Here is a 16,610-nt window from a genome sequence, read left to right as displayed (position 1 = left end):
TAACTACACCATAGTGATTTCATAATGAAAAACTACATAAGTAGTGCAGTGGTCTCCAAATTTGGGGGTGTGTGAGATAATCTGCAATCAATATTGATTTATTAATTATGAAAACTTTAGTGTTTTTGAAACATAAATAAAAATAAATTTTTTTAATACCTCAATATGTGGCTTTGTTTGATCATGCTGTCGGTTTTGCCAATGTCCGAAACGCATCAGCCATATGCTCGCTTTGGGCTCTGAGTATATGTTCCATCCTTATTTAACTTGCTGAACAAATGTAGATCAAGAAAGGATGGATTGTGCTTGCAGCTATTGCTGAACTGTACCATCAAATTTTTGCATCAAATTAGATTGTGATCTTTTCAAATTATGTGATTCTAGGTATAATGCACATTATATAAATAATTTATAAATAAAACGAAGTGTTAAATTACATTTACTACACTTGTTACATTAATGATTTCATATCATTTTGTACATAAACTTCAATTTAATTTTGTTTTTTGTATTTTTTTTATTTGTGATATTTTAAAATTATATGTGATTTTATATATAAAGCCTTCCATGTAAATGATTTATAAATAAAAATATATATATATTAAACTTATATATTTAATTTTTTTTATTCCGGGGCACATGCTAGTCCTTTTAAGTTTAAAAAAAAAGTTTGGAGACCACTGAAGTAAAGGCATAGATTTTATAGTGCATTTTAAACTCATAGTATTAGTAATGGCCGCATGTTGCAACGAAAGCCTATGCTGCACCAGCAAAAAAAAAAAAAAAAAAAAAACTAATAAAACAATGATTAATAAAATAAAAGGAAATTAAACCTACCATCCTATGCGCTTTCCTCACCCGAAGGTACTATCTAGATGACCTTTGAATTTCCCCAAACTGTCAGCCTCTACCACCCATGTAGGCAACTTATTCCAGTAATTTATAATTCGCTGGCTAAAATAAAACTTCCTGCAGTCCAATCTAAACATTTCCCCCTGTAACTTGAATTTATGTCCCCTAGTTCTAGGATCATTTATAATCTTGAAAATTTCATGCTCATTCATTTTACTGATGCCTCTGAGAGCCTTAAACATCTCAATCAAATCTCCTCTAAGGTGTCTAGTTTCCAAACTCTGCAACCCACATTAAGTCTTTCTTCATAAGGATGCCCTTTTGCCGATCTCACCAGGTAAGTTACCAGTCTTTGCACCTTTTCAAGAAGTTCTGTCTTTCTTTAGGTGCAGTCTCCTTACTTGAACACAGTATTCCAAGTGTGGTATAACAAAAGCCATTATATAATGGGATTATCACGCCCCTATCTCTACTTGCAAAAGTTTGATAGATCATCGATAGGACACCGTGGCCTTCCTTGCAACCTGTTTACAATGCTCAGAATTTCTTGTCTGACTGTATCGTAACGCCCAAGTCCCTTTCCTCCAGTACTGGATTTAGTTGAACTCTACCAAGTGAATAAGTTATTTTGGGATTACTGTTTCCCAGGTGTAATACCTTCCACTTTATTGGATTAAAGCATAGCTGCCATTTTTCTGACAATTCCTGAAGTCTATCTAGGTCTCTCTGAAGAAGATCAGCTTGACAGTGATCATTAACTGCTCTACCAATTTTAACATCTGCAAATTTAGACATCACGCCCTCTATCCCTTCATCAATGTTGTTTATGAAAATTAAAAACAACAGTGGTCCTAATACTGTTCCTTGGGGAACCCCACTTTTTACATCAACCCAATCTGAGGAATAGCCATTTATCACAACCCTCTGCCCCCTGCCCTGAAGCCATCCTGCTATCCATCTAAGGATTTTCCCAGTGATTCCAACCTATTCCAGCTTATAAAGCAACTGCTCATGTGGGACTGATTCAAAAGCTTTGCTGAAATCTAAATAAACAATGTTGAAATTATTCCCTAAATCCAGCTCGTGAGTGACCCTTTCAAAATAGCAAACCAGATTTGTTAAACATGATTTTCCCTTTACAAAACCATGCTGAGTACCCTTGAATTTCAATTCGATCCAAATGATCCTGAATTCCACCCTTGATCATTGCCTCCATGATTTTCCCTACCACTGAAGTCAGACAGACAAGTCGATAATTTCCCACTTCACTCTTAGAGCCACCCTTATGTATGGGAAATACATTGGCACTTTTCCAATCCAGGGGAATCTCCCCAGAATCTACTGATGCTTGCATAATTAGCCTCAATGGTTCAGTGCACTCACTTGCTGCCTCCCTTAAGATTATAGGGTATATTCCATGAACTCCAGGAGCCTCACTGGCCTATAGGCTCAAGTTTTTTGCATTAAATCTTGCAAAATTTCAATATCATTAATTACATAATTTTCAACTTCGCTCCCACAATATCCCATTACTACAAAAGGTTTTTCATTTGTAAATATCGATGCAAAATAACTGTTGAGTTCATCTGCAATGGCAGCTGGTGTATTTAATACTATCCCCTTTCCCTTACATAAAGGTCCGATCTGGTTTGTCATGCTCTTTTGGTATTTATATAAGTGAAGAATTCCTTATACCCTCTGTTTGCTAGTGATTTCTCATAAACTGCCTTTGCCTGTCAAACATTTTCTGTGGCTCTATTACAGATCATCTTGTAGCTGTTATAGGCTTTAGTACTTATTGCTTTGTAACCTTTCCATGCCACCTTTTTCTGCTCAAGTAATGTGGCAACTTCACTATTCATCCAACTTGGAACCCTCCTCGTGGAGTTTTTTTTTTTTTTTTTAATGGTAAATACGCATTCAAGGCATCTGTGATTAATGTTTTAAAAGCATACCATAGAGAGGGCGCTGAATCTCTTTAAAAGTTACAGCTATCAGTTACAGGCTCTGCAAAAACGATAAGTGTTTACCTGTTATTTACACGATTGTTATTTTATATTGTACTTAATACGTAGTCATATAGTTATAGTTACGCTGGTTATTTTTAATTTAGATAAAGAGTTTTTGTGGATTTTACTTACGATAGGTAAAACCGTTATTTCGTTCCATTTTTGTAGCCATTGTTTTTGGATATAGTGGTAGGGAATTCAAATTTTTTAATTGAGGTAGCTAGGTAGCTCTAACGCATAATTATATAGTAATACGCTTCACTGTTTCTATTTAATAGTTTCTATTCAAATACTATTGATATTTAATTTATTGATTTTATTAATTTAAACTACCATGCCCCAAACTAGAGCAGCAAAGCAACGGGCACAAAGTGGCAGGAGTGCTGTGACTCGGGGGAGAACTGAGGGGGGCAGTTCTCCAACGCATCACAGCCTAAAGAAATGTGCAACTTGTGAAATGTTTGCCGAACTCTCTGGAACGGAACATGATATTGCCATGGGGGTGTCTTTGTGTGTGCGCGATGCAAGGAGTGTATCGAAATCAGGCAACAACTCAGCGTTCTTATGGGCCTATATGAGAGCTTGAAGGACAGGGTGGATGCCCTCGAAGGAACTAAATTGAGGGGCCCATCAGGCTCTCAGCTGCCCACATCAACGCCAGAGCTTGCACTTGGTCATCACGCAACACAGCGGCAACCCCTAAGGCAGAATGCGCTGGTCCCACAGGAACTAGTTGTTGTTGGTGACTCTATTGTCAGGGAAACGGGGAACATCCTTTGTAAAAAGGATAGGTGGAACAGGACCAGGGTATGTCTGCCAGGGGCAAAGGTTGATGACGTTGTAGAGCGGATATCATCTTTCAAGGGCACAAAAGGTGATATAGTTGTACACGTTGGCACTAATGATATTAAGAGTAGGAGACCGGCAGAATTACTCAACAAGTACAGGTCACTGTTGAAAAAAGCCGTGAAATAGGGTTGAATTTGAAAGTGTCTGCAATTCTGCCCAGACACGATAGGAGGGAGTACATGATGAGAGCCTTGTCGATCAATTCGGCCCTGGAAGGATTGTGCAAGGCTCAAGGGGTAGAATTTTTTTTCAGCCTGGACTGTACTTGTTAACAGGAGAGATTGCTTCTACAGGGATGGGATACACTTAAATAGAAAGGGTGCAAGAATATTTGCTGATGCTATCGAGGCAGTGTTAGGTGGGTCGGAAAACTGCTAGTTTGGGGGGATACAAAGACTAACAGTTTAACAGTAACCGCAGGCAGAGGTGAAGGTGATTCTTGCACAACTTCTATTAGAATAAGAAGCGACCTGGAGCGAGGGGTGTTGGGGGTTTCAGGGACGGATGGCAGTCATCATGGAATAGTTGGGTATATGGGATGTGTTAGGGTAACAAGGAATAGGCATAGGAGCATGTATGCTTGCATGTATACCAATGCTAGAAGTATAGTAAATAAATTTGATGAATTTGAAGTGTTGGTCAAGACATCAAAGGCGGATATTGTTGGGATAGCAGAGACGTGGTGTCACAAAGATATAAGGAATGCAGAACTGGAATTTGGGGAGTACAATGTGTACAGAAAGGATAGACAGGACAGAAAGGGAGGGGGTGTTATGCTGTTAATTAAGAAAAACATAAAATCAAAGGAAGTGCACCCAGTTAATATAGATGAACAGAGCTCTGTTGAGTCAGTTTGGTGCGAGATAAGCACTGCGAAAGGAAAAATAAGGGTAGGAGTGTGTTATAGGCCTAATGACTTGAATGAGTACAATGAACAATTGTACAGAGAAATAGAGTGGGCCAGTAAATCTGAATGTCTTATAATGGGGGATTTTAACTTCCCAGATATTGACTGGAACTTGTGGGTTGGTCACTCACACACCAGTCAGACTTTTGTGGATTTATTGGATGATTGTTTTCTGCAGCAGCATGTTCGAGAGGCAACCAGAGAAAGTAATACTCTTGATCTGGTTATCAGCAGTGATCATTCGTGTATTAAGAATTTGCAGATAAAGGAACCACTAGGTGGCAGTGATCACAGTGTGCTGAAGTGGGATTTACTCAAAGAGGTAACTATCGTCAGGGGTAAAGGAAAGGGTTTTTGCTTCCGTAAAGGGGAGTACAGTGGTCTCAGACAGTTTTTAAATTCTGTACAGTGGGATCAACTGACGATGTTACCAACAGTAAATTCTAAGTGGGAAGCATTCAAGGAATTAATCGTGGAAGCTACTGGACTTTATATACCGATTAAGAAATATCGTTCAAGGTTTAGGCCTAAATGGTTATCAAATGAACTAATGAGACTCGTGACAGAGAAGAAAAATGCATGGGATGCATATAAATTATCAGGTGATGCAGAAGCCTGTGGCAGATATAAGCTAGTCTGTAATCAGGTCACAAAGGAGGTTCGGCAGGCGAAGGCGGATTACGAGAAATCTTTGGCAAAGGATGCTAAGAAAAACAGCAAGGATTTCTTTACTTATATAAACTCTAAAAGGAAGGGGATGAATATGATTGGTCCACTTGACATCGATGGTTCGACTGTTGATGATCCTGCTCAGATAGCAAACAAACTGAATGAGTATTTTGCATCTACATTCACACGTGAGGAATTATTACAGTTTGAAAATGGAAGAAGGTTATCAAATTGTAGCAGTGTGCTTAATGATTTTGTAATAACTGAGAGCAAAGTGGAGGAGAAATTGTTGAAGTTAAACATAAGAAAGGCACCTGGGGTGGATGGGATCTATCCAGTTATTTTAAAGGAGGCGGCAAAGCAACTAAGCAAACCCTTAGCCATAATTATGAGAGCATCCTTGGACTCAGGGGAGGTTCCCACGGACTGGAGATGTGCAAATGTGTCCCCAATTCACAAAGGTGGATCGAAGGGTGACACGAGTAATTACAGACCAGTTAGTTTAACTTCTGTTCCGGGTAAAATAATGGAGTCACTGGTTAAAGATGCATTGCAGGATCATCTAGACAAGACCGCAGCAATAATTCAAACACAGCATGGGTTTGTTAAGGGAAAGTCTTGTCTGACAAATTTGATTGGTTATTATGATGTGGTCACAAAGGAACTGGATGCGAAAAATAATTTTGATATCATATACTTGGATTTCAGGAAAGCTTTTGACACTGTTGCGCATGGAAGACTACTGTACAAATTGGAGCAGAATGGTATTAAGGGTAAGTTGCTACAATGGATAAAAGGGTGGTTAAGTGGGAGAAGACAGAGGGTGGTAATCAATGGGTGCTGCTCTTCATGGACTAATGTTATTAGTGGAGTCCCACAGGGTTCGGTGTTGGGTCCACTGTTGTTTTGTGTATTTATCAATGATATTGATGAAGGTATATCAGGCTTAATGTCGAAGTTTGCAGATGACACAAAGGTTGGCAGGGTTGTTAATGACAGTAATGGCAGTGTGCTACTGCAACAGGATCTAGATAATTTGGGCAGATGGGCTAAGAAGTGGCAACTGAAGTTCAACCTTGACAAATGCAAAGTACTGCATATGGGTAGAAGTAACCCCAGAGAAACGTACCAACTGTGTGGTACTACACTTAAGGTGGTAGAAAATGAAAAAGACCTGGGAGTAATTGTGCAGTCAGATATGAAGTTTTCTGAGCAATGCAGACAGGCTGCTAGGGCAGGTCATGGGGTTTTGTCAATGATATATAGGAATTTTGCTAGCAGGGAAAAGGAGGTGATTGTCCCTCTGTATAAGGCAATGGTCAGGCCACGCCTTGAGTACTGCGTACAGGTCTGGAGGCCTCATTTTAGGAAGGATGTAGATTTGCTTGAGCGTGTACAGAGAAGAGCAACACGATTGGTGAGGGGAATGAAGGGATTCTCTTACCAAGAGAGGCTTAAGTTCTGCAAATTGCAGTGGCTGGAGACTAGGCACCTGCGCGGTGATCTGATTGAGGTCTATAAGGCCTTGAATGGGTTGAGCACGCTGAATTCTGATGGGATCCTTCCACTTGTTCAGATTACGAACCTACGTGGACATAAGTTCAAATTAAGAAAGGACAGATGTAGAATAGATGTGCGGAAATTTGCCTTTAGCCAGTGGGTGGTTAATTGCTGGAACAAACTTCCATCTGTCGTTGTGGAAGTTGATAGGTTAAATAAATTTAAGGAGGAACTGGACAGGCATTTGGAGGGAATGGTGTGATGATTTTTTTTTTTGGCTGATGCTGCATAAGCTCCTACACTTGCTTTCTTGCATCATGTGCCACTACTACTACTACTACTACTACTACTAGTTCAATTGTATTCATTCTCTGTGTGATATCTACCCAGTTAATAGAGGCCATGTAGTACCTTAAGGCATCGTAATTTCCTTTAACCCATTCCTTTGCCTTTTACTATTGCTACCTCTCATCATCCACCGTAGAACTCAGTGATCATTTCCTGCTACTGGTTCCTCTACTGTCAGCCCTGTTATGTCATCTGATTCATGGGGATGATGAGGTCTAGGATATTCTTTTCTCTAGTACTTTCCCTGATATGTTGATTCAAATAACAGTCATCTAGTTGATTTAAAAATTGTTCCCCATGTCTAGTTTCCCTCCCATTTCCTCCAGTCAATTAGAGGCAAATTGAAATCACCCATAATTAAGACATGACGCTTACTTGCCCATTCCATTTGCATGTAGAGGCTTTCATCCTAATCTTCACAATCACCTGGCCTGTAGATTACTCCTACTCACATTTATATCTTCGTTTCCAACTATCTCACACCATACAGATTCTATACTAGCATGTGAAATGTCTGAATCCAGGAAAGCTATCATCGCACTCAGGCTACTTCTGATAAGAAAACTCGTCCACCCCAATTTCCGGGTGGCACCATGTCTCCGTAAGCCCTATTATGTCCGCGTTACTTGTTTTAACCAGCAGTTCGAATTTGCTCATTTTATTGACGACACTTCTAACATTACTATATAAACAATTAAGACTTACTGTTCTTGTATATTTAACTACCCTAACACAACCCTTGAAGTTTTTTAGGCTCTCTTCCCTGGCATTAGATAATGTCCAGTTTGGATAACAGATAAAATATAAATGCTCAAGGCATATGTTATTTAAGTATTATCTTGCACACCTTTTGGCATCTCTCATATCCTGGAAATAACTTCAACTGGGTTGGCATGATTGCAATACTGGGATATCTGCCCACCCAGAGGATAGGCCAACAAGCCTTGAAATGGTGCTGCCTGGGTGGTGGTGGTGCCACCCATTGAGAATAAGTAACAGTAGTCTTCTCTATTAGTGAAGTATTACTTATTTGAGGTAGTGCCAATACATGGTAACTTTTTTGTGAAGGTAGTCAATAGTGTAATCGATGCCTTTACACCTACTTATGTAGTTTTTCGTTATTAGTTTGCTATGATGTACTTACACTGATATTTTATAGTGTATTTTTAATTCATAATATATTATGCCTTGAGCATTTATATTGCAATTTAAGTATTCTTTACATTGTGTAAAGCAACAATTTTAAAAATTGTTTCATATGATAATGAGTATTCCATCAAAGGTAAATGTAAAAAATGATCACAAAGCCATCATGCAGAAAATTTGCACTTTTACAATATCTATTAAAGGCTGCAACATGTCCCTAAATTTCTCAGAGCAGTTTCAAAACAGTTGGATGGAACAACTCTCCCTAATGTAGTCAAAGATGTAGCAGAGTGGTCAACACAGGCCATAAAGTAATACACAAGTTGACCATGGTTCGAGCTCATGTGATTGCTTATTGTGGTAATGTGTTCTCTGTCTAGTAAACTCATCAAACACTGTGTTCATCCCTGAAAATAAACAGAATTTGTTTTTATTTTTGATGGCGGGAGGCAGAAAAAACACAGTACATAATATTGTTTTGGTTTCAAACTTAAAACATCAATCTTGACATTAGCATTAGTAGAGGCATACAATGCAAAAATGCAAGCTTATGCAGCATCAGCAAAAAAAAAAAAACTCCCCATTTCACCTCCATTCATTCCAAATGCCTGCCTAGCTCAACTTTAAATTTATTTAGGCTATCAACTTTCACAACAAAAGATGGAAGTCTGTTCCACTAATCAACCACCCTCATGTTCTTAATCTGAGCAAGAGGAATCCCATCAGTATTCAGCTTGCTCAACCCATTCAAGGCCTTATACACCTCAATCACATCACCTTGCAGGTGCCTATTCTCCTATATAACAGTATCAGTCTACTGTAAATTCTTTAACTATTTGAATTGTTGCAGTGGAATGTTAGATATTGTTATTTATTTTTATTTGTGATGTGTATTATCCAATTCTTGTCAGAATGATCATTTAGTTTTGACTTGTAATTCAGTCATGCAATCTCCAAAAGGATAGTGTTTACTCCTTATAGCAAAATTGAAGTGTGTGTTTGTGTGTCCTTTCTATTGGTAAGGGCATTTCATTTGTTTGAAATAGTGTGATGTGCTGCATCTATATAACTTTAATTGTAACATACAAAGTTGTCCCATTCTAAAGTTGAATTATGGCTTTAATTATTTGAATTTGTTCAAAAAACTTTCCTGCGATATTTCTTTTGCATTCTAATTTAATTATTAAGAAGCAGGTATTACTAATTATGTGGAGATAACGTTTGAAAGTGTTGTTGTTCCAACAACACTTTCAAACGTTAACAATGTGTGCAAATTTTGGAATGACATAAAAAGTAAGGCACTCTTTAAAGTTGATGTGGAGTTTAATTGAGAAATATTCTATTTTTTTTTTTGTATATTTCATTCATTGCCATAACGGATGTGATGAGTATTACATCAGGAGTAGTATAGTCAAATATGGCACCTCAAATACGTCCAATGCCAGAGCATATTACCACTAAGCAATAGCCTATTAACATGGTGTCAAGCCACAGAACCCTGTTGCCATGGCTAATTCTTCAAGCCACCAACCCAAAATTGAATAATTCTTGCTAAACTCACTTCCAATTATAAATTAACTATCATTGAATCTCTCGCAATAGAGTAGTAGTTTGAACAAAATACACAGTATTCTATTCTTAACCCTAAACTCCCTACTACCTTTCACCAATATGGAATTTGAGGAACATAAGTTCCTATATAAAAATAGTTCCATCATGGGAATGAGTATTCCATATAAATCCCTCTTCTGCACTACATGCAGTAACAAACCAACCAATGATTACCACGGAAGCCCCTGTTTGAGCTTGTGGTATGTTGTTGTTGTGGGGGGTTTCGTGGTGCATAAGCTACTTTGGCTATAATGCACCTCCTTGTGGTTAGATTTTAAGCATTTTACACAAGTGTTGAGTTTAGTGTGCACTTCCCTCAATGAGATTTCAATTTAATATGCCATTTTTAATAGTTAATTTCCTTTTAATTCATTAAAAATATAACAGTCATGAGGTAAATTCTGCAATTTTAGGTTTCCCATTCTTATGTCTTAACTACATAACTTCAAGTAAATTGTGACACTGCATATAGTTGTATACAATAACGCTATATTCAATGAATACAATAACTTATGAACTGTTGTTTTTCAGTATAGCATTCATTTAGGCCTCCTTCCCTGTCTTTATTTAGTTTAGCTTAATATGTGAGTATCAGGTCCTGCTCTTATTTTGCATGTGTGCACACGTGTGGATTTAGGCAATAGTAGTGGGCATTATGCTTATCGAGATGTTAACCCTCAGGTATAACTTGTTATAGTTATCAGCAGTTTCTGCATGTGTTGTAAAATTTAATTTAATTGCTACTTGATCAGATTCATATAGTTAGTTTTTAATTTAATAAATTTCTTTTTTTTAATTTGTTTTATTTACTTTGAATTATTTTTGTTTAGACCTGCAACGTGGTGAGCACAGACACTTTAGGATAGTACAGCTTTCTGTTAATATCCTATCATGGTCAGTCCACATAATCACCCTATTTACAAATCACATAGAAGTACCCATTGGTGAGTCAATATAAGAGCCTTCAGTAATAGGAATGTGGGATGTTTGATGCATATAATGGCATTGTATGCTGTTATTCTCCTTGGTTTTCATCTCTGTGGCAGTTTTTTGTTGTTTTTCTGAGATTTATATGTAGAGTAATCTCTCACTGCAGAACTCAGAATTATGTTAATAACTCCTCTATTAATGCATAAAATAACATGAATTTGTGTCAGTGTACCTGAGGTTAGATAAACCTGTTCAGTTAAGGGATATTGAGTTAGAGTTAGGTTATTTCTAATAGGATAAAGCATTCCCAACATATTTCAGTTTAGCAGAAATTAAACTTTTTTTTGAGGTAAGGACAATTGGCAAAGTTATATAGCACAGTCATCCAGATCTCCAACCATATTTGTATAGTTTTTTCTGTAAAGGGGAAAGTGAACTTGAATAAGCCTTACACCATAGACAAAATGAAAAGAAATATTTACCAGGAAATTGAATCCATTATAGAGGAAATTGAATCCATATTTTAAGTTATTTGGCCAGTTTTTTTCATATTTGAGCTGAAATTTTTGAATTAATGTTAAAATTGAACTATTTTAGGGTTTTTATTATTTATTTTTTTAAATAGGAAAAGTTGTTTCCATCCTTGGTCCAATCCAAAAAAGTTATTGTTGCACTCCTGAAATAAATGATGAATGTCAACTTTGTTTTATCTGGGGGTGGGTGTAAATAACATTTTTATGCAATGTTTGCTCTTCAGTACATGTAGTTAGCTTTGATTTTTTTTTTTTTTTTTATTCTTCAAATCAGTTTTTAAAAAAAAAGTAGTTATGATAATTTTTAGACAATTGAGGACAGAACAATTTACCCATTGAGAAGAGAACAATTGATTAGGTAAAATTTAAATTTATAAACTAAAATCTAAATGGTAATACAGTCAGTCCTCATATAACATGTGTTTACACTACATGAATTCATCATACACGATTTATAAATAGGGGAACGATATCTTATATAACACGAACCGAATTCGCTTATGCACGATTCGCCTTTGTGTTTACAAGAAATGGCAGTCAAACGTGGAATCACCTCAACTGAACGCAACACGATAGGAATGAAGAGAAGATTCTGAAAATGTATTTGTTTTTTATATCAGTGAAGGGGAAACACATTTCACCATAACGTAAAAACCAACACAAGTCCAGCTATCGGTATAATCGCAAATGCAATTAGATAGTTTACTACCAGTTTATAACAGATTCCACTCACAGAAATGCAACTGGAAATTGTTTTTATTGTTTTATGGTAGTAACCCCCCTAGAAATGTGCTTTAGTAAAATGTAAGGTGTTAATAGTGTATCTTTGCCTTTACGGTGTTGTTCATTCAGTTGCTACATGCGCGCAGCTTTGTTTATGTGTATCAAGCGTGCCTCCTCGTTTTGTAGTTGTGCTTTATTCCCTAGAAATTAATAAAATACTTAAAAGGTGTGAAAAGGAAGCGTCCTGGTGAAGACACTGCAGATTCACAGAGAAAAACAAAAGCAATATCGATAAACAAAGGCGGACTGGGTCAAATTCTTACCCAGGAAAATTTATAGTGGCCTCATACTATGATTTATGGCCAAAATCACACCGGCCTCCAGCCCACTGGAGTTTCCCCAGTAAGGCTTATGGCCAGTCTGCTTCTGTCAATAGAGAAAAAATATGAAATTGTGAAACGCTTTGAGCAAAATGAAAGACCATGTGATATTGCACGTGCTACAGACCTAAATGAGGCAACGCAGAGAATTACAAAGAATGCAGAGAAAATAAACAACTTTCATAGCAGGAACAACTCAAAGTGTAATTAAAATCCATTAGATTAAGACACAAAGAATTGGAAGAAATGGAATGGCTGTCATCTGTTTGGATAGAAAACCAAACAAAAAAGTTTGCTTACAATAGAATCAAAAGCATTAGCCAATATTTTATTATGTAATAAAATACTTAAGTATTTTAAGTAATACTTAAGTATTTTATTATGTATAATAATAAATTGTAATAAAATAAGTATTTTATTACGATTATTTATTGTTTGGTAATATTTCGGTTACAAATGTGTGTTCAATCTTGGGTGCTTGGCACCTAACCCTATTTTTCCCATAGGGCCTGTTGTTTATATTGCACGATTTTGCATTGCACGAGGATTTCTAGGAACACAACTATCATGCTATACGAGGACTGACTGTACTTAGTCCAACTTTAACATGAAATTGAAATTTCAGCAAATAAAATAAAATGAAAAAAAAAAAAAGAAGCTAGTTGAGAACCTGTCTAAATCCAGTATTCAGATAGTTCTTGGTGGCTTTAATCAAAACAGCCTTCAACTTTTATGTACTATCCTTCAACATGTATTGGAATGCTAATGGGGGGGGGGGAAGAGTATCATTAAGAATGACTTAAATGACATTGGCAACCTCTGGAAAACAAGATTTTAATATGTGGAGACTGAAATCTAGCTGATTTCAGCTTAAAATAATGTTTTCCAGGTAAAGGTCCTCTGGGCTGGAAAAGGTACAGAGAATATATATTCTCTGTACTTATGCATGTTCTGTCTACTCTTTAATATCCTCTTTTTTTTTTTTTATCAAATTGAACTTTTGGTGCTGTGTCCTTGCTAGTGGTCTACCTGGGTTGGCATTGAATAGTCATATCTTCCATATGTGTTTTCACTGGTTGATTTTATGTTCTACCCTTCCTGCTATTTAGTGAATGATATGCTTGCTATACAACAACGTACTGTCATTTCTTTTGAAGCAATCTGGGTCCTTTGCCTGTCCCATTCTGTTACCTCTACCTGCCAATCTACTTTATTAACCACTTAAAAGGTGTTCATACCTTTTTAAGAATCAATTCTCGTCACTTGTCTTTTGACTTAGTCACTTGTTTTGAGTTTGTCACTTGTCTTTTGACTTAGTCACTTGTTTTGAGTTTGTCACTTGTCTTTTGACTTAGAATTAACCCTTGCTTTCAAGGGATATACTGTGTGTTAAGTTGAAGTGTCTGTATGATTTATATCTGAGATAACTTGGATTTTAGGTATATTCACAACAGTAATGCATTGTGTTGCCTTTACAATCTGTCCATCTGCATATATAACAGCTTGTGTCCAATTTACAGGTTTTTATGAAATTTTTCTATTTTGATATCTTAGGGTTGTCCCAGATTTCATGAAAATTGGACCATTAGAATATCAGCATTTTTTATTTATTATTATTATTTTTTTAAAAATTAAAATCTTGACCTTAAATTAAAACCTATATGAATGGATTATATTTAAGTCCCAAATCACAGATGATATTCTGCTGCCTTTGTAGCATTCCTGGCTAGCAAGAGAAGAAATCTCTTCTATTATTGTTGTGCATGATAGTGATTGATTTTTAACTAGAAAACTTTTCATGGAACCTCTACCAGTATATACAGCTTACTGTATTCTTTGAGCTACTTTATTATTTGTTTTCCTATACACTTCAGCTTGCATAGAAATATCAGTTTTGTCCCTTAACCGTATAGCAAGCAAAAAAAAAAAAAAAAGCAGGCAAGTGGTGTACTCTTTTTTTTTTTTTTCCTCTCTTTTCGGGTGGTGGTGGATAAAAGGCAAGACGTTGAAAATGGATGAACTCCATTGTATTCTTCATTATTGAGTGTATTGAACAAATTTTTAGTAGCAGTTATTCAAAAATAATTTCTCTGACTACTTCATTTCCATGAACAGTGATATAGAATGAGAGAAACCAAAGCACCCTAGGAAAATCAAGGATGAATGGATGCATTATACATCTTGTAGTCAACCACAAACATGATTTTTTTTTTTTTTATGGTTATACTTCATTTAAAAAAAAAAAAAAATCAGTGATGCAGATTGAAGAGAATATCATATCATGCTATTAGGAATGGCAAAATTTCATTGACTTCATTCTAACAAATATTGAGTTTCTGTTTTTGTTTGATAAAATCTGTGCCCTCTTTTCTTTAAATTATTAAATACTAAACTTATTTTTTGCAATTTTAGGTAAAAGACATATTTATCCATCCTGAGCTTCTCACAATAGATAATGGTCTTCTGACACCTACTCTAAAAACTAAGAGACCAGACTGCCGCAAATTTTTCATGTCTCAAATTGAATCCATGTATCATCTCCTAGCGTGAATCATTCTATCTTGTTAAAATGTGTGATTAATGTGTGTACAGCAGTAAGTGAATTTCAAGTTAAGGGAGAAGTGTTGCTTGTAAAGAAACTGACTACATCAAAAGAAGTGCATAGTTTTATTTCCATTTTATACTTGCCATTTGCATCTCGATACCTGGATTTGTTTCTGTGCCCATCGTGGACTTAAAGTTTTGAGATACAGGTGCTATTATTAGATCTGACAGAGTGATTTAATTTTAGCACTGTTTACATTCCATAGGTACAGAGCTACTTGTTTAGCATTGTGCAATATTTGTATTAAAGTTGTATACAATGAGGCATATGTCAACTTCTAAAATTTGAATTGGGTGTATTATATTATCTTTTGTTAATAATGTAAACTAACATCTTGTACAAATTTGACTACTCTACAAAACTTAATCGAAAATGTACTTCATTGATATGTGTTGAGAAATTAATTCAAATAGTGAACTCTTGATGATTGAATTAATATAAATGTTGTGAATATTTTGTGTAAAAAAATTTTCATTGTGTAAAAAGTGAAATTAATATATTTTCAAATTCTCATAACTCATCATTGCTTACAGCCCCCCCCCACTAAATTTTCACTAATACCTGCCTGTCTGCTCTGCTTGAATTGGATTGCACATTAAATTTTGTAAATGTTTTTGTATGACACACTCAGTTGATATTGTAATTTGGCTTGTCAATAGAAAGCTACCTTTATCCTCAAATAATTTAATTGTGAGTTTGCAATGTTTTTCTATTTTGTATTGCAACATTGGAATTAAATGTGTGAAACTCAAACTTATTAAAAGTTTGTTACCATATTTAATTGGAATATCTAAAATTCATTGTAATATGTGTTATTAACCAGTACCATCTGAATTAATCCATATTGTTGTTTTTTATATATATAATATGGGGTTTCCCTCTCTAATATGGCCATTGTTTCAGTATCTTGTTTTCTAACTGCATAACAATGAAAGCAGCTGTTTACTAATATATATAACAAATGAAATCTAAAATGAAATTTAAGTTTGTGTTTACTAGCCTTGTGGGTTTATAAACATGACAATTATGTGAACTGACATTAGGCATACTGTTATTACAATGGCAGGTCTTGGGAGAATTAACTGCAGTTGGATTACACAAAATTTCATATTTAAGAGGCAGTTGATTAAAGCTTAATTAACTGAATTCAATGTAGATAAACTGTATTGTCTCCGGTGTAGCTTTTGTATATAAGCCAGAGCAATTTGTGTTATTTAAGACTAAGATCTTGTTGTACTTCTGATTTTTAATATTGGTGTCAGGGTTGAATTTTTACATTAAATTCCGTTTTTGCCACTAATGTGTTGCTTTGTTATTCCCTTAGAACCATTTCACACAAATTATGGTGTTGATATGTTCCAGTGACATAGCAGAAATTCACAATGGATGCTTAACATTTAATTCAGTACATTGAATTCAGTTAATCCCCATCTCCATATGTTGTGACAAAGATAATTGGGAACCTTAAGCATCCATTGTGAATTTTGTTATAGTTGTGTTAGTGGTCATACTTGATTTTTCGAAAATTGAGTCTAAGGCTGCTCAGAG

At 35.8% G+C, this 16,610-nt stretch overlaps 1 protein-coding gene across 1 annotated transcript in view; it reads left to right on the top strand.

Moving 5' to 3' along the window:
- Nucleotides 1–16,362, top strand: part of LOC150081651 (long-chain-fatty-acid--CoA ligase 1-like) — a 254,279-nt gene extending 237,917 nt beyond the window's left edge. The window contains exon 20 of the mRNA XM_090380577.1: nt 14,870–16,362. Within this exon, the coding sequence (XP_090236703.1) occupies nt 14,870–15,007 (138 nt within the window). The 3' untranslated portion in view covers nt 15,008–16,362. The remainder of the gene's footprint in view (nt 1–14,869) is intronic.
- Nucleotides 16,363–16,610: the final 248 nt, after the last annotated feature.

The sequence above is a fragment of the Mastigoproctus giganteus genome, chromosome 8 (assembly GCF_048544385.1).
Source record: "Mastigoproctus giganteus isolate SK-2022 chromosome 8, ASM4854438v1, whole genome shotgun sequence".
NCBI classification, from domain to species: domain Eukaryota; kingdom Metazoa; phylum Arthropoda; class Arachnida; order Uropygi; family Thelyphonidae; genus Mastigoproctus; species Mastigoproctus giganteus.
The sequence above is the reverse complement of the archived record's forward strand: the minus strand, read 5'-3'. Positions and strand labels throughout refer to the sequence as shown.